This window comes from Salvia hispanica, chromosome 3, assembly GCF_023119035.1.
Source record: "Salvia hispanica cultivar TCC Black 2014 chromosome 3, UniMelb_Shisp_WGS_1.0, whole genome shotgun sequence".
NCBI classification, from domain to species: domain Eukaryota; kingdom Viridiplantae; phylum Streptophyta; class Magnoliopsida; order Lamiales; family Lamiaceae; genus Salvia; species Salvia hispanica.
The window spans coordinates 12,208,427-12,235,921 of record NC_062967.1 but is presented as its reverse complement, the minus strand read 5'-3'; the positions used below and the strand labels follow the sequence as shown (position 1 = coordinate 12,235,921).

Below are 27,495 nucleotides of genomic sequence, written 5' to 3'. Positions count from 1 at the left end.
AGACGGACCCGCGTATGGAAGTTGGCCGGGAGGAGAACCCATCGCCAACAACGAGTGCATCCACTGCTCGTTTGCTTCATCCGTGTTGGGAATTTGTGAACTCGACTCTTTCCCCTTACCCTTACCCTTACCCTTACCCGAGCGGGAATTTTTCTTCCAAAAGCTCATAATTTTTGGAAGATTGATGAAGATTGAAGATTGGGAGAAGAGATTGAAAATGGAGAGAATGAAGATTATGGGTGATGAATGGAGGAAGTGGAGGAAATATTTATAGGGGTGGGATGTAAAAATAGCCGTTGGGCCGAAAAAAAAAAAAAAATTTAAATATCGCCGATTTATCGCCGAGCGTCGCCCACAGTGGCCGGCGATCGCTCGGCGATAATCCGGCGAAAAAACGCCGCTTGGCGAAATAACGGTAAGATTATCGCCGAATTATCGCCGATTTCACCACAACGGCCGGCGATAATCCGGCGATGTTCGGCGATTTTTTGCCGGATTTTCGCCACCCCCATTGGGAGTGCTCTTACTCCAATTGTGAATCCAAAAACTGGATCTTGTGGAGTTGCACAAAAAAGTAATATAAATATTTCATAATATGATATATTCTTTTAAAAAATTTAATGATATGCTCTTTATTAATAAAAATCTAGATTAGAATTTTATTTTATTCTTTTTATAAATAATTATGTTATATTAGCAAAATTAATTTTAATACTATGCTCTTTATTAAAAAATATATATATTCTTTAATTGTTTCAATATTGACATTGTCACTATATCTCTAGTTTTTGTTACCATCCTCTAATCATCTCATTATCATCTCTGTATTACTTATGTCTAAGTTAATTCCACATGGTAGATACTGAACAATTCAACAAACTTAATAAGTACTCCATTGATTAAAATCCTTGCTCCGGCACTGCCCACAAGACCATATCTCCTCCTCCTCTTCATTCGGTCGCCATCTCCATCACTGCGATACTGCTTTTCAAACGCGACTGCCACTTCCTTCTCATCTCTTTCTCAGAGCCTCATCATCAATTATCTCCACGTGAGGTATAGGGGTGGAGGCACGCACACCGAATGATCCGAGGCAAGCTTTCCAGCAAGGGGGCAATCCTTTACAACGCATCGAAATGAATAGTCCGTATTCCTTGTTTCTCGCGCATTTGCATTGTAGACTAGAGATGTTTATCCATCCAACCGTCTTCAATCACAGTTTCGACTCCCAAAATATCGCGATTCCTCCATCCATCTTGTGACCTTGTTTCCATCACAAATCTTTCCTATAATCCCCACCCCCACCCCTCACTCGAATCAAAATTATCCATAACATACAAAGCTGAAAGAAATAAACCTGGAACGGCTCCTGCTTCGGCTCTGGCTTGGGCTCTTGCTACGGCTACGGCTGCGGCTTCTGCTTAAACTACGTTTTTTTGGACTCGCACTTGTACGTTTCTGGGTGTTATGATTGTTGAAACGAAGATATAAACATAATGGGGACAGTATTACATCAAATGACAAGATTTTGAATAAAAAAAGATCGCATTTTATACACATCCAGAAGGATGAAAAATAAGAGAACACCAATTGATCAAAGCATGACTAAACTTACAGCTGGTTTCGGGGATCTGGATCTTGAAGGAGATCTGCAAAAGGTCCAGAAACAACCCAATTTAATATCCACTAGTCCCTCTATAAAACTTTGATCCAGTAGCCTTGTTTCCACTTCCACATCATAGTGACCATCACCATATTGGGCAAGATGAAACTCACAGACATTTAGAATACCCATGAGAAGAAAAACAAGAATGAAAAATATTCATTTCACCCTAGTAACCTATCAAAGAAGAAACATAACCTTGATACTGGAATATGTGATTAGCAAAGATACCAAAAGAATCAATAAATGCTCGGATGGGATGAGTTGATAGCTTAGCACCATTGGAGATATTTTAAACATTTCCACAGCAAAAAGTTGTTCTCTTATTCAATTAGTCCAATATCCAGCTTCACCAAAGTAATCCATGATCTTCATGTTCCCAATCTAGCATCGATTGGACATTTGCTATGCTCATTAGAACAGAGACATCAAGAAGGATTCCAAAGTTACCATCTGGAAAACATCATACCTCCAACCCCAAAGAGTTGTAGCCAACTGAAAAAATTTTACCCAACAAAATCCTATTTGCAATCCCCAGATCGCGCATATATCCGTATCTATAAACAAGAAAGAGGTAATTCCAAGTTTGCAGAGGATAAAAAAAGTGATCCTTTGACAGCTGACACCTATACCTCGACAAAGAGTGCGCTTTTGATCCAGAAAGAGATCGAGAAACAGATCTTGACCGAGATCTTGAACGGCGTGATGATTTCCCTTTAGGCGACTTGCTGCAAGTAGATTTATCAAAGAAAATAATCCCATCAACAGATGTTGACAAACCAATAAAAGAACATGAATTGCCTCTAAACAGCATTGAACCTTCTGCTCCTGCTTCGGCCAACACTTGGACTTTTGCTCTTGCTTCGACCATTGTTCCTGCCTTTTGAGTAAGGCGGGCGGCTGCGACTGCGACTGCGGCTGCGGCTACGGCTGCGGCTGCGGCTGCGGCTGAGGCTGCGGCTGGAATCATATTCCTTGACCTAATAAAAAAGAAAGATTTTATGAGATACTACTAATCTCCTATATGAAATTGCAATCTGGTATCCAAAAAAAGAAAACCATGCAGAAGCTTGAACATTAGTCATACATGTACTCTAGCCCGTGAGAAGGCATTCCGAAACTCAGAACCATCGAGCTTCTTGATCTGCATTGGACAAGAAAAATCAATACTGAATGTGGCGGGTACAAATGTATGGCCAGAATTGCTCAAGTAAGGGGACAAACAGAGAAAGTAGTCATTTAAATGTATATCAGTTTCATAAGAAATGGAAGAGAAGCAATATGACTCACAGCATATTTCATGTCATCAGAATTTGTGTAGTCTACTATCCCTGTCTTTCCTGAGGGAAGAGAAGTTGCATTCACATTAAGAAAAATATGCCACAAATAGAAATGCCAAAATAATACCCCGGAGACACATGGATGGACCCAGAATATAATATTATAAGCTAGCAATATGTATTAGTTAATCTGTCAAAAAAATCAAAAGAAATACCCATATTGATATAAAACTTACCACTACCCTCATGGAAAACTTGTGAGAAGCAGACATCTCCAGCTCGACGCATATGATCCTGGATAATAATAACAATAAGACTTAAGACTAATGACTAGCTAAGTGGTGTGTATGACCATAGACTGTTGACTAAATGCACTCTTACCTTAAGATCTTGCCATGAAGCAGACTGAGGCAAGCTGGTGACTAAAACTGGCATATTAAATCCCCATGAGAAAATTGTAGTAATGTCAAAATCTTCAACATTGGATGACATTTACATATGAATTCATATACCCACCTCTGTAGTCTGAGCGCCGAGAAACTCCTCCACGGGGACCACGACTCTCAGTACGACGATCTGTCGATGATGAGTTTCCGCGCCCGCCATGTGCTAGCTCAACCTGTAACCAAATATCATAAATATTAACATAGCAAACAGAGGTGAGTAAAAGGTGACGAGCGCAAACAATGCCCACCCTTAAGCGATGCCCATCGAAATCGTAGCCATCACGCCCTCGTATGGCATCTTCAGCATCACGAGACTCTTCAAACTGTCATGAAATGGTAGAGATTAGAAGCTCCAAGGCACAAAAAACTCAGAAATAAATCAAACCTTACCTCAACAAAAGCATAGCCGGGAGGCCTTGGGGGAATTTTAAGATCAATATGCACAATTGGTCCATACTGCCAGTACATGAAGTTGAACAGTATCAAAATTGAGATTCCACTCTAAAATCTATCTAATATATAGAAATCAACTATCCAGGTATTAAAACTCGATTCTAGCACAGCTGCTTAAGTTGGATAAAATGAGCAACTCGCATTAACATATAAATACCTTGTAGAAAATATCCTCCACTTCACGCTCACGAACGTCCCCGGGGAGGTTGCCAACATAGAGAGTTCTGCTAGAGCGACTCATTCTTGCTAAAGATCATAAAAACGAGAAAATGTGACAACAATTTTGATCCGGATAAAATTATAAACATAAACTACGCATATACCTAAAATAATACAGTGAACGTAATTTTACCAAAATCAATTTTGGTCAAAACAATTACGAATTCGAACAAAGATCAATTTATGCATCACAAAAGCCTAGCAAACTCAACAAATTAAACATCAAATGAAGACAGTCAGTGGGGAGGCCTAAAAATGTGGGTTTACCGATGGATGAGAGAGCGGAGCGCAGCGATGTCCAGATTGAGAAGAGTAGGAAATGAAATTAGGGTTTTAAACGCGGCTGATTGAAACAGAAGGGCAATTTTGGAAAGTAAATAAAAGGGGGTAAAATTAGATAGTCCAACTGGACAAAAACTCTAATAACTAGATACTCTCCATTTCATTATTTTTCTAAATGTTTTTATTTTGTTTGAATTAGAAATACTTATTAATTTAGTGGTGCATTGTCGACGTATATATCCTGTTACGTGATAGAGATAAAAATGCAAACTTATATATGGTCTAAACTCAAAAGTCCTCAACAAAGCTTCAATACAATATCAATGCAATGTAAAATTTCAAGATTTTGATGTCAACACAGTATCAACACAGCATCAATCCTTGGCCACCGTTGAAACTTTGTTGACATTTTCCTGTTGATGTTTTTTTTTTATCTGTTGATATTTTTCAATGATCCAGATCATAGTTTTGAGTTTATACAATATTTAGAGTTTTCATTTTATCACATTCCTCCTGTTACATAAGAAATGATAATGTTATCTAACCAAAAACTCCTACAAAAATTATTTACACCTTTCGTTCCATATTAATAGAGTCAAATCTATTTTTAGCAAAAAAAAAGTAACTATTTCTCTTACTTTATTCTTTTTCATCTCTCTTACTTTATTCACATTCCACTTAGAGCATCTCCAATAGCAATAGCCCAGCCATAGGCCAACAATAGCCTAGCCAAAAACTCATTCTGCCACATCATCTAGGACTAGAAACTGTCTGTCACATCATCAGGACAGGAAACTGGACAAGCAATAGCCTAGCCATATAGGCCAGCAATATTACAAAAAATAAATAAATTACAATCACGCAAAATACAGGATTAAATTTACGACACATATACAGGAAAATGCAAAATTTTTATTTAAATTAAATAAAAAAAGTACATACTAAAAATAAAAATTACATAATTTAAAAAAAATCTATCGACGTGCAGTCTTCCGCGTCCACAACTCTTCAATTAAATCATTTAGGAGTTGAATATGAACATCCACTTGGCGCATGCTGGTATGTGCCTTGAGGCGGCCAGCTTCATCGTGAGGTACCCCCATTCGTACGATGGGGGTGGCAACGTCGTGGCTTGGACCGGCTGCATCAACATCGTCATTAGCCCAACTAGTCGGTTGTACACCTTCATATTCGACTACCATGTTGTGCATGATAATACATGCATACATTATATCAGCAATGCAGTCGACATGCCACAAACGCGTTGGACCCCCAACTGCCGCCCATCGAGCCTGGAGCACACCAAATGCCCGCTCCACGTCCTTGCGCGCCGACTCCTACCGTTCCGCAAAGTAGACCTTCCTTTCATCAGCTGTGCATCTGATCGTCTTCACAAAGACGGGCCACCTAAGGTATATTCCATCCGCCAAGTAGTAGCCCATATCATGCTGGTTGCCGTTGGCGACAAAACTGATGGCCAGACCGACGCCCTGACACTGCTCGTTGAAAAGGGGCGATGAGTTGAGGACGTTGCGGTCGTTGTTCGACCCGGCTACCCCAAAATACGCATGCCAAATCCACAGCGGGTAATCATTGTGGGATTCTTTCCCTTGTAGATAGTCGTGTAGAACCCTTTTGATAGGGTTTAAGTTCCCTATCGAGAGATTTGTAGAGCACTCGAAGATTGAACGGAAAGAAATCGATAATTCCCTAGTTGAAGTTCTAGGGTTTTGGAACAAGAATGAGAAAAGAAGTATTTATTTCTTAATTCTCAATACTCAAAAGACTAAACATAGTTCTCCTTATATAAGGATTCTATTGAGATGAAAATAGCTAATAAATCAAAGACGGGATATTAAAAGATATGACTAACTAATCAAAGATATGTTTCCATCTAAAACAATAGTTATTTGGAGACATAATCTTGATATCTAATTAACTTGGATTCCATGCGTTTGATGTGAGTTTGATCGGCTGAAAAGCATTGGGAGGGCCAAGCCCCTATCAACTCCTCCTCCCAAGAAAACCGCCTTGTCCTCAAGGTGTAGATGACAAAAATGTAGCAGAAGATCAATTTTATAACTCCATATGCTGAAGCTCGAATTTGAAGCAACACACATAGCTTACTACGAGCAGCCACGTTTGCTTCCTCTGCAGCTGATTGCCTAGCATCTGATCTTGCCATCTCTAATGCAATTTGAACAACTAGCCCTTCCTCTGCACTTGCACTAGCTAGAATAAGTGTTGGACCGGGCTCGACGCTAGGAGTCCCACTTGCATTCTCCTCGAAGCTTGTATTTTTTGTAGTTGGAGCTTGAATCATTTGCAGTTTGTGGGGCGGATGTTGGCCAACCACATCAACTATGTTAAAAACAACCTCTTCGAACTTTCTCGAGGTAGCAGCAACACAATGCAATGAAAAAATCCATGAGAAAACAATGAAACCAATTAACACACCCTTGAATTTGTAGGAACTCTACTGTTGTGTCAACATCAGCAACATAGCGGATTGCAGCCTTATCATCCACAATCGTCTCTGGATAATCATCGACAATATTCTCCAAAACACCATCACTCAGAGCATAGTGGCGCCCCATTACTTCAGTAAGGATTGCAATGGAGAGATCAGCCAACTCGATTTGGAACAAGTAAGAAATAGGAACCCACTCTGATCCATCCTTTGTGATAGCCACCCCTCTCACCAATGCATCAACTTCTTTAAGAGCTAACTTCCTTATAAAACCATGAGGATCAATCCAATAAGAACATGAGTGATTCCTCCTCAAGGTGGAAGTACTCTCAAAATCTCCTGGGTCGAAAACACATACTCCTTTCTTCACGCCAAACTGAAGAAGTTCATGTCCCCATCGTGTTGAAGCAGTGGAGAGAGTCGACGACATCGGCCATGTTTCATCAATATTAAAATGCCTCCAGAATGCTCTTGGGTCTCGACCTGGACAAGACAAGGATACTTCGTGACCCAATCTGGACTTGCGTGCATATTTGGTGGAGTTCACAGCTGACTCATGGCTTTTGCGCATGTTTGGAGCAGCGACAGCGGCTGAAGTTACTCGCAACAGTGACTGCTTGTTCGTGACAGCAGTGTTGATCCGTGACAGCAGCGAGTCCACGACAGAAGCATTAGCAGCACGGCTGGAGAAGGTCGGTCGGTCAGGCAGCACTTTCAAACCTATAGTAATGTTTCTGCACGCTATACCATCACTTCTTTCCCTTGTATCCTCTAAAGTAATGCACAACAGTTCAAAATGTTGTTTTCCTAGAGCAGCTGTTGCGTCGTCCTTTCCATAATCATTTTCATGAAACCCCTTGTTACATCTTGCCCCCACAGTAGCGTAATCCATCTCCACCTCAAGATTAAGCGGGATTGACGATGGCTTGACAGGAGGTGTGTCCAGAGCATTGATATCAGCATATATCAGTACCACAGACCCTATGGGCTCATCTCGCGAGGATCGAGGGGAAACCACACGAAATCTGTTCAATGACGCAATATATGAAAATGAGCCAGGTGTTTGGAAAGGTGGTGGTCTCCAACCCACACAAAATCTCCTGTCCAAATGTTGTACAACATTATGTCGAGGACTCGAGCTGGCCTCCAAGGATACACTGCTTTTATCACCTAGATCCAACGAAACTCCCTTTTTCACTACGTCTTCTTCCACTGGATCTGTTGAGCCGTCTCTTGGCAGAATGGGCTCAGTAAGAGCTTGAACTTGCGCAGCTTGCTCCACGTCATGCCCGACGCCCTGGATATCGTCGCCAACGCTCATTTCACTAGCCATATGCAGATCACTACAAGTTTGGACAATGAGATCGTCATCTGGGTTGTGCTCCTTAACGGCCATAATTGTTTGCTTGACTTCCTCTATTCGTGGAAGTGGCTCCTTGACGACCATAATTGGCTCCTGGTTCGCAATAGGGTACGCCGTTGGGCGTATAGGTTGTCGCTGGTCTCGGCTGGTCTCTCTAGTCCATCGAAATGGCCCAAATGAGGCAGGCGCCGCATAGGGCTTATAGAATTCGGGATCAAACCGTTGTTTTAAATCCAATAAGAAATCATCCCAACTCTTGCCTTTGTTAGTTTCCATCCAATATTCCCTCCAATCTGATGCTGGGTGATCGAACAAATATTGTGTAAGATAAAGACGATCATCTAGCGGTGTGTAGTGGTGATTATAGTAATTCTGGATCTTACGGATCCAATCTGGGGCATTCTTTCCGTCGAAACGTGGTGGCTCGCGGCGGAGGCGTGGTACGGCCCAGGGTTTGATACCCAGCGGTGGGTTTGTGATCGACGGCGGAAGAGACCAGTCCCACTGTGGTGGCATGACCGGCTGTTGGTCCGGCAGCTCCTTCGGTCTCTCATGCAGAAGTGAGCACTCAGCAAGGCTGCCCGGAGCCTCTCCGATCTGCGTTTGCTGCTCGAAATTCTCCACCAAAGCCTGATTTTGAGCTTTGATCATTCGTTTTAATTCCAAAAGCATATCATCGATGGTTGGGTGGTGCTGTTGTGATTCCTTATGAAAAGACATGATATTTTGAGAAGATAGGTTTATGCGTGTGAATGAAGGTGTTCAAGCAACAAAAGCTAGGGTTTCAATAGTGGACGTGAATTTGAGAGAAATTGATTATGGTGGGAGAAGAGTAATCAATGGAAGCACCAATTGATAGGGTCTAAGTTCCCTATCGAGAGATTTGTAGAGCACTCGAAAATTGAACGGAAAGAAATCGATAATTCCCTAGTTGAAGTTCTAGGGTTTTGGAACAAGAATGAGAAAAGAAGTATTTATTTCTTAATTCTCAATATTCAAAAGACTAAACATAGTTCTCCTTATATAAGGATTCTACTGAAATGAAAATAGCTAATAAATCAAAGACGAGATATTAAAAGATATGGCTAACTAATCAAAGATATGTTTCCATCTAAAATGATATTTATTTGGAGACATAATCTTGATATCTAATTAACTTGGATTCCATGCGTTTGATGTGGGTTTGATCGGCTGAAGAGCATTGGGAGGGCCAAGCCCCTATCACCCTTTCCAGGCGGCGGGACAATTCTTCCACTCTCAATGCATACAATCTATGTTGTCCAACATCCCCGGGAACCCATGCTTCTCACCGTGCATCCACATCAGATCCTAGCAGTCTTCGAGGGTAGGGCTTCGAAGATACTGATCACGGAATATTTCAATGACGCCCTGACAGAAATACTTCAAACAATCCAGGGGAGTCGTCTCACCGATGTGGAGGTACTCGTCCCACATGTCTGCACTGCGCCTCCGTAGGCCAACTGCCTGATTGCCTCAATGCACTTTTGTATAGGTGTGTGTCCGGGTCTGCCAGCCGCATCGTACCTGAACCGGAAACACCTATATCGACGCTCTAAAGCGTCAACGATACGCATAAACAATGGTCTACTCATCCTAAAACGCCGCCTGAAATGGTTGGCCCCAAACCGCGGTTCCGGAGCGAAGTAGTCTTCATATAGCCGCTGATGTGCAGCGACGTGATCCCGATCAACCACAGCTCATCGGTTTCGCGCTCGCCAGTCCCAATGGTCGGTAGCGGACCAGCCAGCGCGCGCGGAGCGGCTAGCCGGCCTGCTAACTGCCATTGGAGATGCTCTTAACACATATTCTTAAACTCTGTGCCGAAAAGAAGCGTTTTTATTAACAAGGAACGGAGAGAGTATATACTTATAATATATTGTACACATCAGTTGAGTAATTATTCTTTATATTTGTTGGAGTAGTATTGAGGGTGAGGCCTGAATCCTAGGTGTCAATTGACATTGCTCTTGCTTACTAAAATCTGCAATACTTGATTCCCTTTGGAGACCTCAATTAATCATAAACATGATTTAGTACAAAACACGATTGAGTCGCTCTAGCAAAAAATAATATAAAATATGTAAGTATGATTTAGTACGCAAACACGATTGTCATGTATATTTAGCAGGCCAAAGGAGGATTATTTTATTTAGTACAAAACTTGATTTAGTACGCAAACACGGTTGTCATGTATATTTAGCAATTAAGATACAAAATAAAAAATAAAATATGTAAAGTGAATTTACTAGTATTATAAATTTATCATGACATATATTTAGTCATTAGAGCATGACTTTATCTATAAGAATCCCAATGTGACATCTTAAAACAAGTTGGAGAGTGGAGACTAATATCCAGTCACTTCTGGAATTTTATTGAAGCAATGCTACAAACATCATTCCAGCTTAAGTGAGACCAAAAATTGAAAATCTGGTACATGAATATCTCCAAAACATACTCCTCCATTAGCCCACCCATGTCAACAAGCAAGCATGAACACTCATATAAATCTACCAAACTATGTTAAAGCAAGTTAGTCAGTCTGACAAAGTGTACATAACAAATAGTATAACCCCACAGCACGAGTAAATGGCAAGAAATCCAGACGCGTTAAAGCATAAAGCAGCATTTCCTGCACCAAGAGTCTGAGACTCCCATTTTAAAGATGTAGGGTGTTTCATTTTCAAATGACCACATACATACAACTCCTTTATGTTTTATTTCCAACAATGGTTCGAAGAAAATCAAATATGGTACTTCCCATTCCTCCTTTGGCACCATTAGCAATTATCAGTGATGGCCACCATCACCGCCTTTGCCTTCTCCCTTAGCATTATCTACATCAGCTCTCAGCTGATGTTGTTCCTCCTTGTAAACTCGGTTCCTCCGTTGGAACAACAAAGAATGTAATACTATCAAAAAGAAATTTGGTCACCACAAAGTTTTAAAGCGAGAATACTGAGTTCGGAATTTAGAGTCACAAATATCACCTGATAAAGAAATATTTCAATTTTATACTAGTTATTATCTTAGGACAGGCCATGACTCTGTATATAATTAAATTTATACGTAGAAGGGTTCATTGCAGATTCAGTTGATTTTATAGGGGATAAGTGGAATAAGCTGCATATGTTCATAAATCTCTTTATCTAAACTTGTCCTTAAAATACAAACAAAACCACCCACTTACCAACAAGTCATGTAGATGGTTTTGTCACCAAAATAATCAACAGTATTGATAATTTGACACACTTTCCTAATACACATCAGTCGCCACCATAAGAGCGGAAAGGGAAAACCGGAAAAGTAAGGGATAAGAAGCAAGTAGACTGTCAAAGTCCAAGCAGCAGCAACACAAGTTTCACATATGGATCACCCAGAGAACCTATGTCATTTAGATGGTCAGTATATTAATTAAAACATTCGAGATATATGAGCTAGATACTATATACTAAAATTTCACATCGAGAAGGCTTCATTAGGGCCTAATTTTTGGAAGCTTTCATGAGACCCATTCTAGGATCATAAACAAGGCCGCACGATCCATCTAAAGTACGATATTTCATTACATACTATTCTCATACTTATTGAAGAAGCGAAAATGGTGAATGATACATTAATTAAAAAGAAAGAAGCAATAGTGTCAAACATTGGACTTGTTTTGTTAACTGAACCCAGGGAAGAGTGTTTGATTCATATAAATCTTATAGATAACATCATAAGTTGTAGTAATTGTTTGGTCAAGAAGCAAAAATTCAAATATTCCACCTTGTTTTGCAATGATTGGCATTATGAAGATTGCGAAATAGTAAAGATGATAGTTTAATCTTGCAGAATGAACAGAAACTACAAAGATTTTCAATCCCTGAAAAAATTCATAAGCTATCTAAGTTACCACCCTTGACAGTAGAACGATGAAAGTGATCGAATCACAATCCTTTCGTTTGCAACATATTAAATTAAAAGAAAGAGTAGAGGCCAAAATTAGTCTTCGACATATGCCCATTTTATGATTTTGGTCTTATACTTTATCTTTTGAATTTTTGCATCATGAACATTTCAACTCGGATCACAATTGGTCCTACACTAACAATTCCGTCAATTTTTAAACGGTTTTAACCCGATTTTGATCGATTTTTAAACGGCTTTGTTATTCTGTCATTCTTTAACTTTTATGACCTAAGTGAGATGTTATAGTATTCCACTACCACTTATGATAAAGAAAGACTTGTCATCTAGTCATTCTTTGATTTTCGTGAGTACGTGAGATGTTATAGCATTCCTCCGCCAGTCGTGAGATCATAAGATGTCATCTACCACCACGTCCACTTGTAATAAAAGATGACTTGTCATTTAGTCATTCTTTGATTTTCATGAGCTCACTAGAGGATTACACAACCACTTATAATAAAAAATTATTTGTAGTCATGCTTTAATTGAATGACTCATATAAGCAACGAAAATTAAAGGTTACATACCTCTAAAAATTTGAATTACTTATTGTGGCCAATCCATCAGTAGTTACCAACGGAAAACAGAGTTATCGACAGATTGGATGGATTACCGATGAAATTTCTGTAGTACTGGCATGTAAATTACCGACGAAAAAATGGAAATTAAATTTGTTGTTTTTCGTAGTGACTAAGCAACACAAATTAAAAGTTACTCCATATTAAACAACATATATACATCGTAAACAGATAAACTTCTATCACATCCCATACACTTATGCCATTAGATAGCGTTTTAGAGGAGCTTCTTTTGAAGATAAGCCCCTTCTAACCAACAACGTACTTCCTCCGTCCCATCACATGTGACACATTTTTTGGGCACAGGTTTTTAGATAGTACTCCCTCCATCCCCGATTAAGAGTCGCACTTTGACTGGGCATGAGTTTTAAGAAATGTAAAGAAAAATTTGTTGAAAAAGTTAGTAAAATGTGAGACCCTTTTTTTATATTGATTTTATAATAAAATGTGAGTGAATTGAGTTAATAGAATGTGAGACCTACTTACTATTTATGGTAAAAATGTAATGTGACTCTTAATTGGGGATATACAGAAATGGAAAAGTGTGACTCTTAATCGGGGACGGAGGAAGTAGTATTTAATAATTAAATGAGGAGAGAATAAAATAGGATTGAAAAAAAGTAGAGAGAGGATAAAGTAAGAGAGATATAGATGTTGCGTTTTTGCCATAATAGAATGTATCACTTATACTGGGGCGACCCAAAAAGAAATACGCATCACTTATAGTGTGACAGAGGGAGTATCAAGATTAGATGCTTTGATCTCCCGTTTCTGATTATCACACTTCCCTTCATGCGTGATCCTCATTTCACGCAGTGTTGTGAAATAATTTGGAATTGAATATGCTTGTGTTGTTACTTCTTTACTTTTTTTTTTCTTTATTTTGGAATTTTTTCCTTAAATTAAGATTTTGTATCTCTCCATTCCACTATTAGTGATGACTTTATTTTGGGTACGGAATTTTTAAAAATGATATTTAGAGAAAATGGAATATAAAAAATGAAAAGATAAAAGAATAATATAAAAAAAAGTATTTTTTGATTTTAAAAAAAAATCAATCACCTTATTATATAGTACTCCTTTGGTGGGTCGGGGGAGTATATGAATATGATCTCAATTCTCAGCCCATTCGTTGATTTCCAAAAAAAGTTAAAAGTAAAATCAATAATGATATACTTATGTTACTAGCATATTTATAGAACTGGGCAGATCTATTTCTTCAAACACAATCAAGAATTGGAAAATCCCTAAATCGGATTTGTGAATTCACCTAATCGACTCGATCGGAAATCATTCGCTCTACTATGTCACGCGGCGGAGCGTTAGAATCAATTCACGCCATTGAATCATGCGCCTTCCACCTCCTCAGCTGGCGCCCCTTCGCCCAAACCCTCGATTCCGACTCCTCCTCCAAGCCCCGCTACGGCCCCTACACCAAGCGCCCCTGCCGCTCCGACCGCGCCACCTCCTCCTTCTCCATCGACGCCATCCTCGACATGTCCAAGCTCACCCTCTTCGACGACGACAGGGCGCTCTCCTTCTCCGCCGCCAGAAAGCGCTGGTTCACCGGCAAGCGCCGCCGCCGCCGCGGCTCTGTCTCCGGCCGGAGCTCCGATCGCAGGGCTGGCTGCTCCGTTGCCGCCTCCGCCGCGAACGGCACGTGCTCCGATTTCCCTATGCTGGCCACGGACTCCAGCGGGGAGCTGTTCGGGGATCCGAATTGGGCGTCGGATGTGAGTGATCGGAGAGAGAGGGAGGCGAGTGGGTTGGGGGGTGGAGAGAGGGAGAATGTGGGCGGCGGGTGTGGTCAGTTCGGTAATAATTGCGATAGCCAGGGGAATGAATCTGGGTATGGGAGTGAGCCGGGCTACCGCGGCGATGCTGAACACGGTTATGGCGATGAGGAAGAGGACGATTCTAGGGCTTTGTTTTGGGGCGATGAATCTGGAGGTATATTTCTTACTTGTTAGTTTAACAATTTTGTTACTGAAATTGAGATAGTGAGTTTTGATTATGAAGGTATATGCAATATTGTTATGGTTGATTTGAATGATTAACTCGAAATTATGTGGCCCCTTATTATGTTAAAGGGGATTATATTGGTGAGAAAGTCTGTTCTTAAGTGGAAGCAGCTTTTTTGTTAGTGATATGATATGAAATTTGAGGTAGATCAGCTTGAAAGATTATTTTCTTCTATTGAAGGTTAAACTTTCAGAATTCAGATGTCTAATTTTCCCAAATTAGTTTCAACTATGATAGTAGCTGTGTTTAGTTCTTGACACTCACCATCTGGAATTGGTTTGCTTAATCTTTTGCACGTTCCTCCTTAATCTTCCCATATGGTTGATTCTAAGCAACTGTGAGTCGGGATGTTATTATAATCGAGTTTCATACAAGCTTCTTAATGTTGAAAGAATGGCATTCAAATCCCTTGTTTCCCTATCACTATTATCATTTTTATTGTTGAATGTGTTCTGTTTCTTTACTGAGATGATATCTTTAGATCCCAGATGTATGATCCAAGTCAGGACTATTATTGCAATCGAACATTATACAAGTTTCTATGTTGTTAAAAAAATGGCATGCAAGTCCCTTGTTTCTTCTTCACAAGTCTTCCATCTACTGATGCTTGCTCGTTTCAAACAATTGCTAAAAACTTTCGGTATTTATCTGCAGCTGAGAGTGCTTCCCCGTTGGAAAGAGTGGGCGAGAACTCACTGCAGAAAGCTCATCACAGAGGCCGTCGCAAGAAACATGATGTGCGAATGGCCTAATTTGTAATTACATTTATCAAGTCCCCCTCTTGCTTTGGATGGTTTTCTATGTTCCTAGCAAGATTTATTTATTCTTCACATCCCAATTTGCAAGTTTTGATCTAGAAATGGTCATTTGTTGCCCAAGCCTAAATAATACTGATATCATCCAAGTTTGTACTGTGGTAGCCGGTAGGTGTTACTTTTTCTTGATTGTTTGTATCGTGACAGCTATGTATCTATATCTAAATTGAGAAAATGAACTTCAGTAGCCCGCAGGGGCTTAGCGCAGTTGGTTCCGGGGGAGCAGATATTGCTACAAGGAGCTGGGTTCGAATCCCGCTACTGGCGTGTGGGAGCTTCCATCTTTCAGGCACAAGTGTGAGGCCTTGGGAGATGGGCTCCTGTCAGGATAGTGGGTTGAAGGCCTCCTCTCTAACAGGCCGCTGTGTACCCTGATTGAACCCCTCACAAACTGTCGGGCCGGGGTGTGGGGGCGGCCAGGGTGACCGCATCACCTTTTGCTACAAGAAAATGAACTTCAGTGTGTGTAAGAGCATCCACTATAGGTGGACAAGTTTTGGTGGACAACTTTTTTTTTTGTCCATAGCCCCATTTTATTTGTCCACAGCCCCAAAAAAAAGTGTCCGCAGCAATAGTGGACACTTTGTGGACAACTTTCACTTTATTTTTCTTGTTGTATTTTTTAATTCAATTTTACAATTAAAATTATCGGACTAAAAATAATTAAAGAACGAGACAATAAATAATAAAATTAAAAAGTGCGATGAGACCAAATATTCGTTGTATTCATGGATACCGGAAAATTACAAAACGAACATTTAAAAAAAAAAACATACAAAAACAAATAAAAACACCGCCACCATCTACTCGGTGGCGGAGTCGGAAACATCGGCCTCATCTTCGTCGCCCACTCCCCCCGGCGCCGCCGCCCCTGCCCCCGTCGCCCCTGGACCAGTCAGCCCCAGCTCCTCTCTGATCCTACACATTAGCTCATAGTATATCGACTTGGTGATCGGGTCGGTGGCCGACTCGTAGAAACGGCAGTTATCTTGCAGTTGTTTCATCAACTGCACATTCAGGTTCCTGTTCAAGACCACATGGGCCCCATGGTCCACGGACTGAGCTCCAGAAGGCGCTGCGCGCCCCGCGATCCAGACGCGGCCGCCGAGTAGCGGGAGGAACCTGCAGACATCCGGCGCTGCGGATACTGGCCTTCTGCCCCGGAGGGCGTGAGCGCCCTGGTGTGTGTATCAGAGGGCTCCTCCGCTTGGGCGTCGTTGAGGTCGATTGAGTGTCCGCCGCTGCTGCTGCTGTAGTTCCCGGCTCTGTTGCGTCTGTTGCGCTTCGCCGCGTGACCCTCGGTCTCCTCTGCACAGATGGCTTTGAATTTCGGGCAGTTCTCGAGAACGCGGAACTCCTCCCACTGGGTGAACTTAGGCTTGTATAGCGCGTTGTATTGGGACACGGAGAGAGCCTTCACGTCGGCTTCGTTGCGGCCACTCTCAGCGTTGATAAGGTTGTTGCCGTAGATGCCCACGAACTTCCTGGTGAGTGTCAGAATCCTCCCAAACTTTTTCCGGATCTGTTCCGCGTCACGCGGTTTGGCGCCTCTCGGCTTGAACTCATTGTAGGTCAACAAAACGCGCTTCCAAAAGCTAATCTCGGTCTGATCGGTGCCAACACAGGGGTCGGATGTGACGGCATCCCATGCCCTCGCTACAGCAATCGACTCGTCTTTGGTGTAGTGCACGGCCCGACTTGTTACCGGCGAATCGCTACCGCCGCTGCCATCCCCATCGCCGTCGCCGCCGGCCCGCCCCCCACCGCCGTCGCCACCGCCCCTCCCCCCACCGCCTCTCCCCCCACCGCCGTTGCCGCCGCCCCTCCCACCACCACCGTTGTCGCCGCCCCTCCCACCACCACCGTTGCCGCCGCCTCTCCCACCACCGCCGTCGCCGCCAGATCTCGTCGGCGGGGTCTCCGGAAGGCCCGGACTCATCATCCCCATCATCTGCTCCAGTGTGAACCTATCGAAATCAGACAGGGGAGTCCGGGTGCGCTGGAAAGAGTGAGAAGGGGTATCCGGCCGCGGATGGTTGGGCGAGTCCATAGTGGGTCGATAATCTCCAAACGCCGAACGACCCAAATTCCTCTGATGAGAAGATTGATCCCGATATTGGCTTTGTTGCCATGGCGGGGATGTCGGTGACCACGACTGGAATGGAGGGGGACTGGGACTCGATCCCCGGGGGGTGGGACTCGATCCCCACAGCTGAGATGGCTGGGAAGAAGGATAGTATCCATATCCCGATTCTTCCGTGCCGGGTGAATCTTCGTCTCTCCCGTGCATCTCGGTAAAATCTAGGGTTGTGAAATTGGGGGTGGAGTGAAAATGGGTGTGGAGTGGAAGACAAATTGGTGGATATTTATTTAAATAAGTCAATAAATTAAATAAAAATTCGAAATTAAAAAAAAAAAAAAAAAAGGGAAACCGGCGGTCCGCCGCGGCGGTGTCGCCGCGCAATAGGTAGGCGCGGCGGCCGCCGCTTTTCTCTCTCCAGCGGCCCGTCCTCGCCGCAAAGCCGGCGATACCCCTTCCGCCCCAACAAATTCGTCCGCTCCCGGGGCGGACGCCTTCCCCCCTATACACCGCCGCGGCGCCGCCGGGAAGGGGGCGGCCGGCGCGCCGCCCCTATAGTGGATGCCCTAACATCATAGCAAGGCCAGACTAAATTGGTATGCAATTTAATGGTTGCAGTTTATTCATCAAGTTTTGTGCAAGTATCATAGTTGTACTTCCTTAATCTATAAAATAAAGTCTTGGTACACGAGTTTTAATACAAGAAACATTGAAGTATTGGATAAAAATTGAGATTCATCTTATTAGAAATAATTTTATAAAAAATAGCGAAGAAATGAAAAAATAAGACTACTTGTACTCCATATTTCAAGTATCAAACTAATCACATTAGTAATTTGTGAAGTTTATTAGATATGTTTTGAGATATTGTAAAATAGTACTCCCTCGGTCCGTGGATAGGAGTCTCATTCTTATCTAGCACGGATTTTAAGAAATGTTAATAAAAATGGATAGAAGAAAGTTAGTGTTAATAAAAGTGGGTGGTAGAAAGTTAGTGGAATATAAGTCTCACTTGTACATATAAATTTTAAATGATACGTGAATGGAGTAAGTTAGTGGAATGTTGGTCTTTACCATTTATAGTAATTATGAACCGAGACCCCTATTCGGGAACGAAATAAAATGGAAAATCGAGACTCCTATTCACGGACAGAGGGAATATGTTCAAATTTGAGCTATTTTCGTTTATAGACCAATTTGTTAATACTCCATAAAATAAAAATAAAAATAAAAATAAAATTAGTAATACTAATCCAAACCCTATATATTATTAACCATTAAATAAATTCGGAGTAGATCGGGCTGCAATATTTTTCATTTTTGGTTCCAAATTCGTTCCCTTTTTCCACTCATCTTGGATCGGTGGTGCTGGAGACGACGTCGTAGCAAGCAGAAAATGGGGAGCGAAGCATTGACGGCGTACAGAGCGCTGCTGAGAGCCACTCGGAAGACCTTCGCCGGCGATACCCTGATGCTCAAGCAGTCCGCCGCAGAGGTGCGGAAGAAGTTCGATGAGAACCGCCACGTGACCTCCGCCGCCGACCTCAGCCGCCTCATGGAGGAGGCACGTGAGGCCTCACACTTCATATCCACCATGATCGTCCAAGCCAAGCTCAACGACCGCGGCGGCTACGGTATGATTTCATCAATTCACTGCTATGTTATTCTATGCGCACCACCTGTTTGTGAAATGTCCTGTCACAGTTTTTGATCGAAATTTTGTGCTAAATAATGTTAACGACGTGTAATAAATTCTTTTTTGTTTCGAGCAAGATTCATGCTTTGCATTCTTTGGTATTCTTCCATTTTTTGGCAAATCATTTAGCTGAATATCCCCAAATGTATGAGGTACATAGATTCAAGTATTCATTAAGGTCAATACCCTAATGCAAAACCTTCTCCTTGAAGTTCAATCTGTTCTTGTTATAATCAACAGAGTGCGAGCAATATCACAAGAAAGGCAAATCTTTATGCGTTTTACTAGCAACTCTTTTTGTATGATCTATAGACGAATTTTCAGTTTCTCAATAGTGACAAATAAATGTTATTGTCACTGTACTCAATCTGATATTGAGTATAGTGTTTTATGGAAATTATTTTGTTGATGTGAGTATATGATTGATGTTGCGTGATACTAACAAACATTTAACAAACATTTACTGTTATTGCAGAAGTGAAGGCTGATAAAGAGCATGCTGGAGCTACCCTTGAGATTCCCTCTGAAGAAATTCTCAAGAATGCTTAGAAGCATCAATTGTAGACTAGGGCTACACTACACACATATTTCACAGAACTTGGACAACGATGGAGAGGGATTGTTGAGCTTAGAATGGGAAAGCTCTGTTCATTCTTCAATCGAATAGTTTGTGGTTTGTTCCTAGCGCTTTCATCGACATTCTTGAGTTTGTTTGTAACCTTGTTTTTGAGGTTTTACTTTACCTTGTTCTTGAGATTTTACTTTTATCAAATAATGTGCTGTTTGTTCCTAGATTACACTGACGGTTTCAGTGTGTAGTTTGCGATTGGAACTGATGATTATTAGTGAAACATTGTTTAGTTTATGAATGAAATAATACATTACGATTTTGATGGATATTTTGTTGCATTGAACAAAAATAGCATGATAAAAATTGTATTGTAGTAACATTTAGTACTGAGCCCTGTTCTTTCTTGGAATACACCTCATGCTTCAACAAAATTAGCCGAAATGGACTAAAATTACAGAATGTAAATCGTTAGGAAACAATGAATTCCTTCTCTGTTAACAAGACGGAAAGTAGCAAGGAGTAGATAGTAACAGGAGCTAGTCTTCATCCTCTTGTTCTTCGTCTTCATCATCTTGTTCTTCGTCTTCATCGTCTTGTTCTTCTTCATCATCCTCAGATTGCTCAGCTGCAATTTCGGTTTTCTCGGTCTTGCTCGATATCTTGTCTCCTGAAATGAAAAAAACAAGATTATAGATTATGTGAGTCTGAGTGAATCTCTTTTATAATTTTATGTGAAGACAAGGAAAACGAATTCAATGGTCAGTGGAAATTAACACTATTAAAAGAACATGTAGAGAGGACCTAGCAGGTTTCAAGTTTTATAGGTTTAGAAGCATTACACATCAATTAGTGTGTTAACAATCAAATAGCAGAAGTCTTACCAAATTCACTGAATATTATTCCACCAGAACATAATCCTTCCTCAATTCTAACGAGCTGAAGCGTCATCCTAGGCCCAATCTCTTGAAGCTTGACGGCACTCTTGTTTGATGCCCGGTTCAATCTACCAAGATCAGTTGGTAGACTTACAGTTGCTGCTTCATCATCCACTTCGCTTTCTGACCCATAACCAGGCCTTCGAGGAAGCCAAATGGGGATCATTATAAATAACAAACATGGCTAAATGACAAGAGACTGAATCTAATATAAGTTTGTAACACCAAACTATTGAGAGAAAAATAAACAACAGTTTTTATGTTAAAATGAACATTACACGGAACCTATGAACCACTAACAATGTAGTATTTCGTACATAATTTTGTCAAGAGTTACTATGTTGACATGATCCGAACATAGGGAACAGTACACTGTACATATGTGTGAGTTAAATTAGTTAACATCCTATGGGTTAATAATTTTCTTGCTATTAGATAACGCGTGCTACAGGGCAAAATATTGTAATTCATCCACATAATGCTTTTTTTATCCATCGAAAGAGAGCATACCTTGTTAGGAATTCACTGACATCCTGAAGCCCACTCAAATCAGGCGCCTGCCGATTCTGCACGAATTTTCTTACTCTTCGAGACACTCCAACAGGCTGTAATCTGATTGAGTAGTGCCGGAAATCAATAAGCTTTGTGTCTTTGTTGTAACTGAGCAGCACAATCCGTTGGCAAGACGCAAGTTTGACCTGCAACACAGTGAGGGGGAAGACCTCAGACCATACTCAAGCATAGACAAGGACGACAAGGTCAAGGAATACGAAGACCTACAGTGTTTATATCAATAGCAGGAAATATGTTCTGAAACATTATGGTAGTAAGCTTTAGATGCTGCTCTCCCGTCCCAAAACCAGATAGCACAATCTACAGATCGAAATAACATATATGAGTTAACAATCACATCAATAAGCCACTCGAGTCATTGATGCCTATACAACCATAATCCATGAATAGTGATAGGGAAATGTGCAGTTACCAATGGTGGATTCTGGAAAAGATCTTTATGACATCTCGGGCGCAGTTGAGCCTTGATAACATCAGCAGCCAGTGAATATCCATGAATCTTGAAGGTAAGAGTCGGACCCTGCGGCGTCCGACCTACCCTCAGGTAGGGAGAGCTATCAGTTTTCGACAGAATGAGGAAATGCGTAACACCCATCGGCCCAGCAACATTCAAGAAGTCCTTGATATTGTTACGCTTTTTCTCCTACCAATTCAAAACAACTTAACCAAATTATACGCAGCAACAGCAATTGACTCCAATCATCAACAAAATTAATTACATATCTAACATTCTAGAAGTGTTTGGTATTTTTACCCCAATTTGGCCCGTTCAACACAAACCCCCCCAAAAGCAGAATACACCATAGTGCCCTAATTTACATCTTCTAACACAAAAGTTCAAAGTTTAAAACAGCAGCAACGCGATTCAAGGATCAATAAGTGAATAAAAAAAAGTACCTTGAGCTTCAAAGCAGTGTAAGGAAGCATCAATTTTCTCAAATCCGTCTGCAATTGTCTAAGAACACCGGGCAATTTGCCGCGAGAAAACACGAAACTCTTGGGAATTTTATCTCCGGTTACATGGTCTACAGAAGAAGGCAACTTCTTGCCAATCGGTCTGACAAAGGGAATCCTCTTATTCTGAAACATCAACATTCACAAACAGCAAACAAATTATATGGCTATTACAGGTTAGAAGCCCAGAAAAAGAATAAATACGTCAGAAGAAAGCTTCTTACTTTACGAAATCGAGCCATCGTTAGAGAAATCAAGAAGAGATGGCGCAGGCTATTTGAAGAAGGATATGGAGGGTTTAGGTTTTTGTGTAGTTGAATTACGTTTCAATTAGAACTGATGAAATAACAAAACCCTAATTTTTCGATTTCGGTGTTTTATATATGGAGTACCATTTTATTAAATATATTGCGGTTAAAATTGTTTTTTTTTATTTGGGTGAACTGTATACTTTTGTTTATTTGGGTTAATTAGTAGACATCAGTTTTTTAGTTTTTTATGATTCGGTGTTTTATATATACCATCAATACATAATTTATCTTTTGTCTTTGAAATTTATTATTTTAAAAGGGTGTGTTCCTTATTTTGAGAAGGTAAATAGATTATATAATTTTTTTAGATATATTTTTTCTTCTTGGAGATGCTCTCAGTGGAAAACGGGATCTGCTTTATTTGAGAGAAAAATATTATCAAAAATAAAAAGAACTATTTTGATGAGATAGACTGAAATAAAAAATATTCATATTTTTATTAGTTGAAGGAAATATGACTTCTAACACTATCAAAACCAAACACATCACGCGTGCTCGGTGGATTTATTTGTTTGAGAATATTTTTTGTGTGTGTTTTATGTAGATAATTTAGTTGTACTTATTTTTCTTCCTTTAGAGCGTCTCTGGTGGCGCCCGACAAGAATACGAACGGGGAAAAGCGAATATTTCGTTAAAAAAAAACATACATTCTTCGAAAAAAAAATTACATAATAATTAAAAAATTACATAATTAAAAAAAATACATAATTTAAAAAAAAATACATAATTTAAAAAAAAATTACATAATTTAAAAATAAAATTACATAATACCTAAAAATTACATAATCATAAAAAGTCGAGGGATACAACCCTCGGCTCTCACTCCTCCTCGTCCTCGTCCCCGTCGCCCGTGCCGCTGCCGCCTCCGACGTCCCCGCCCCCAATCTCGACGCCATAATCATCAATGGGTGGCATTCCTAAATCGCGTCGACATGCATCGATCACATTTTTGCTCATCCTTTTGTACACAGGATCGTGCGTGCTAAACCACTTATTCATGCTCTGCATCAGGGTCTTCGTTTGCTGCACGTGGGCGAGACGGTCGTTCATAACTGGGCCTTCAGGGGCCTCCGATTCTTCACATCATCCTCAGACATGCCGCTGGTTTCCATGCGCATGTTGTTTTGGTAGAGGGCGGCAAAACGACTGAGCTTAGGCCTCAACCGAAGCCACTGTTTCCGGCATTGCTCGGAAGTGCGAGGCTTCGCCCCAGACGGTTTGCATATGAGGTAGGCCTCACTAATGCGAAGCCACAATCGGTCAACATACTGGTTCGGCCCGACATAGGGATCCTCTACTACACCGATCCAGGCCTTCGCAAGCGCGGCATTTTCCCAAACGGTCCAGATCGTCCTCCTCTCCCGCTCATCCTCACCCTCCTCCTCCTCTGCCCCCGTGTGCGAGGAAGAGCTCGGGGCTTTGCCCTTGCCCTTACCCCCGCCCCTACCCCCACCCCTGGCCTTGCCCTTGCCTTTGTTCCGTCCCCTTGCAGCAGGCTCGCCTCATCGGGAGTCTCACGGATCGGCGATAGCCCCAACTCCACTCCCAGCTCCTCAAAAGAGAAAGTCTCGATGCCGGCGTACTGAGTCTCCGGAACAGTACTAGGGGAATCATCAGCCAACAAATCTATATATGGGCGATAGACAGATTCCCTAGGCGTCCTCGGGCTCCTGGGCTGCATCGACCCACCCACCGCCATATTTGGCGGCGTACCGCCCATCCCCACTGCCCCGGGCATCATCCCACCCACCCCCGCCATATTTGGCGGCGTACCGCCCATCCCCACTGCCCCGGGCATCATCCCACCCACCCCGCCATATTTGTCGGCATACCGCCCATCCCCGCTGCCCCTGGCATCATCCCACCCATCTGACTCATCCAATTGAACATATTGTAGAACATTTGGGGAGTCATCCCGCCATCCCCGCCATTTGGGGATTCATCCCCGCAAAGTTTCCCTCCGTTCCGGTGGGAAACGTGGGTGTGTCTCCTCCGCTTGTGGTGGGGGAGTTCCTATTGTACCCCATTGTAGTAGAAATGAAATTTGTAGATTTAGAGAGAGAAACTTGTCAACACAAGTGGTGTGAATGAAATGAAGTTCAACGAGCCCTATTTATAGAGTTTAAAAAAAAATTAAAACTCGGACGTCCGAGTGGGACGTCCGACCATCGCCACTACGGCGGATGTCCGCCCGCCCGTGGGAGTGACGGGCGAGGCCATCCGATGGGCATATGGGACGGGCGTGGGCGCCCTTCCCTTTCACTACGGCGGACGTCAGGTCGGACGTCGGCGACGTCCTACCGCGACGTCCGCCATTGGAGACGCTCTTAGTTGTTATCTAACCTATAATACATCAGGACATCCGTCCCAACTAAATTGAGTCGTATTCATTTTTAGGATATCCCAATTAAGTTGAGTCATTCATTTTTTGACAAAAAATCAAAACATCCAATCACTCTTATTTTATTCTATTATCTACTTTACTCTGTATATATCTTTCCTACTTTATTAATCTATTTTATTTTTCAACGAAATTTCTTAATCTCCTTTTTCAAATATTTTCTACTCTACTTAATTGGGACTTAAAAGGGTAGTATTTAGAGACAATACTAAGAAATTTGATAAGATTTTACCTTCTTGCTCGATGGACTTCTTTTGATGTCAATGTCACTATTAATCTGTCTAGATTGAACACACACACATCTGTCAAGTTATAAAATTGATCTTTTGATAGTGTATCAAAATCTTAAGTTCAACCGATGACCGTATGTTTAAATTTAAATCAGGTGTTCATAGTGTTTTTAGGGATTTCTTAATAGTGAGTGATGATAAATTAACAAAAATTGTATATACAAAATAGGATATTTTAGGTATTTTACATTGTAATAAATTTATAATGACTTATGAATTTGATATATTACTTATTTATCCTTACATGACCATTTAAGAAAGTATAAGTTTCCAATCTGAATATGTAGTGATTTAGGAAAAGATTAATATGTCTTCCTCATTGTATCTAGAGATTAATATAATTGCTTAATTTACATGAAGGGTGTAGGCAACGAAATTAATTTTCTGCTTCCTTTTTTCAGTATACATGGTCTTTTTAATTATTTATTATTCATTATACAACAGTTTCCTCATTATCTCTATATTTTATGATACAAAATTAAATATGTTACACAATACTAGTAAAAAATTATTTGTTTTATTATTAAATAATTGTTATAATTAAATTTTTATAAAATTGACTACATGCATATATATTTTTCTCGTTGCTATCCCCAACTAACTAATTATGATTATTAATCGATTTACTTGTATACTCTATATCTCCAATAAAAATTTATGATACACAACTAAATAGAGAGTATACAATAGTAGAAAATAACTTAAAATGAGTAATAGTTATTCACATTTTATTTTTAAACAAACCTTAAGATTGTAAATTATAAAATAATACATGTACATATGCTACTACTAATTAATTTCTCATTATTAGTATAATCTAATTAGTTGATGATCATTAAGTCGATTTCATTGCATATACTACATCTTCACGTAAAAATCATGAAACAAAATTAAATATTAAATATAATAGTGAATTTTTTTTTAAGTGATAATAGTCATTTTCGTCCAATTATTTTATTTTTCAGTAAATCTTAAGATTGTAAAATATAAAAATGACTACATGCGTATATATTTAATTTATGAGTGATCACACAACTAATTGATGATCATTAATTCGATTTAATTGTATACTCTGCACCTTCTTCACGCAAAAATCATGAAACGAACTTAAACATGACATACTCCATGATGGTGAAAAAACAAATTAAATTGATAATAGTCATTCGCTTCCAATTATTTTATTTTTAAATAAATCTTAAGAGTGTAAATTATAAAAATGACTACATGTATGTATACTTAATTTTCCATTGCTAATATCATCCAACTAATTGATGATTATTAAGTCGCTTTTATTCACGCAAAAATCGTGAAATGAAATTAGATATGATATGTAATAGGAAAAAATAAAATAAGTTGATAATAATCATTTTGTCTAATTATTTTTTATTTTTGAAAAATCTTATGATTGTAAATTATAAGAAAGACTACATTTATTATTTAGTACTGGTACCTAATTTCTCAGTGCCAATTCGATTAAGTTGATCGATGATAATCCAAAACTAATGATCATTAAGCGTTCACTTTATACTCTAAAATCATGAAATTAACTGATAATAGTGAAAAATAAAATAAATTGATAATAGTCATCTATATCTAATTATTTTATTCTTAATTAATTCTTAAGATTGTAAATTATAAAATTAATTGCATGTACATATACGAGTACTTTGTTTGTTAGTACTATCACTCAAATACTTGATGCTTATTAAGCCGATTTCTTTTTATACTCTACATCTTCACACAAAATCTAAAAATAAATTAAATACGGTGTATTGTACAAAATTAAAAATAATTTTAAATATAAATTTTCATTCGCATCCAATTATTTTTTAATAAAGTATTGATTATAAACTATAAAAGTGACTACATGAATGTATAGTTACTCACTTAATATTGTCATTTAACTAAATGACTATCATTAAGTCAATTTCCTAGTATACTATACATTTTCATGTAAAATTCTTGAAACGAAATTAGATATGACATAGAGTTATACTAAAAATTAATTTAAATTGATAATAATCATTCTCGTTCAAATCTTTATTATTAAATAATTTTTAGAATTATAAATAATAAACTACATGTATATAAAGTTAATTTCTCAATGTTATCACCCAACTA

The 27,495-nt window shown here is 40.1% G+C and overlaps 4 protein-coding genes across 7 annotated transcripts; 2 read left to right on the top strand and 2 right to left on the bottom strand.

The window, feature by feature from the left end:
• Nucleotides 1–1,617: 1,617 nt before the first annotated feature.
• LOC125208889 (serine/arginine-rich-splicing factor SR34-like) lies at nucleotides 1,618–4,425 on the bottom strand. 4 transcript variants are annotated; one of them, XM_048108399.1, is made up of 13 exons: nucleotides 4,329–4,425; nucleotides 4,000–4,088; nucleotides 3,780–3,845; nucleotides 3,638–3,712; nucleotides 3,460–3,562; nucleotides 3,325–3,371; nucleotides 3,180–3,237; nucleotides 2,954–3,003; nucleotides 2,751–2,807; nucleotides 2,483–2,643; nucleotides 2,296–2,391; nucleotides 1,862–2,047; nucleotides 1,618–1,649 (listed from the first exon to the last, which is right to left on the bottom strand). In XM_048108399.1, exons 2-12 carry the CDS (start codon nucleotides 4,081–4,083, stop codon nucleotides 2,035–2,037), a joined length of 810 nt encoding a protein of 269 aa, XP_047964356.1. In that variant the 5' UTR covers nucleotides 4,084–4,088; nucleotides 4,329–4,425; the 3' UTR covers nucleotides 1,618–1,649; nucleotides 1,862–2,034. The 4 variants fall into 4 exon arrangements, with proteins under 4 accessions (XP_047964356.1, XP_047964354.1, XP_047964355.1 ...); XM_048108397.1 differs by having other exon boundaries at nucleotides 1,618–1,771; nucleotides 1,895–2,047; XM_048108398.1 differs by having other exon boundaries at nucleotides 1,895–2,047.
• Nucleotides 4,426–13,884: 9,459 nt separating this feature from the next.
• On the top strand, nucleotides 13,885–15,770 carry LOC125211706. The gene is made up of 2 exons (XM_048111611.1): nucleotides 13,885–14,676; nucleotides 15,403–15,770. The coding sequence occupies exons 1-2, from the start codon at nucleotides 14,031–14,033 to the stop codon at nucleotides 15,498–15,500; spliced, it is 744 nt and encodes a 247-aa protein (XP_047967568.1). The 5' UTR covers nucleotides 13,885–14,030; the 3' UTR covers nucleotides 15,501–15,770.
• A 3,164-nt stretch (nucleotides 15,771–18,934) lies between these two features.
• Nucleotides 18,935–20,236, top strand: LOC125214685 (mitochondrial zinc maintenance protein 1, mitochondrial). The gene is made up of 2 exons (XM_048115807.1): nucleotides 18,935–19,277; nucleotides 19,815–20,236. Exons 1-2 carry the CDS (start codon nucleotides 19,040–19,042, stop codon nucleotides 19,886–19,888), a joined length of 312 nt encoding a protein of 103 aa, XP_047971764.1. The 5' UTR covers nucleotides 18,935–19,039; the 3' UTR covers nucleotides 19,889–20,236.
• Nucleotides 20,237–20,264: 28 nt separating this feature from the next.
• On the bottom strand, nucleotides 20,265–22,722 carry LOC125214684 (peter Pan-like protein). Its single transcript, XM_048115806.1, has 7 exons — nucleotides 22,597–22,722; nucleotides 22,316–22,498; nucleotides 21,831–22,061; nucleotides 21,626–21,718; nucleotides 21,356–21,543; nucleotides 20,792–20,985; nucleotides 20,265–20,577 (listed from the first exon to the last, which is right to left on the bottom strand). The coding sequence occupies exons 1-7, from the start codon at nucleotides 22,612–22,614 to the stop codon at nucleotides 20,447–20,449; spliced, it is 1,038 nt and encodes a 345-aa protein (XP_047971763.1). The 5' UTR covers nucleotides 22,615–22,722; the 3' UTR covers nucleotides 20,265–20,446.
• Nucleotides 22,723–27,495: the final 4,773 nt, after the last annotated feature.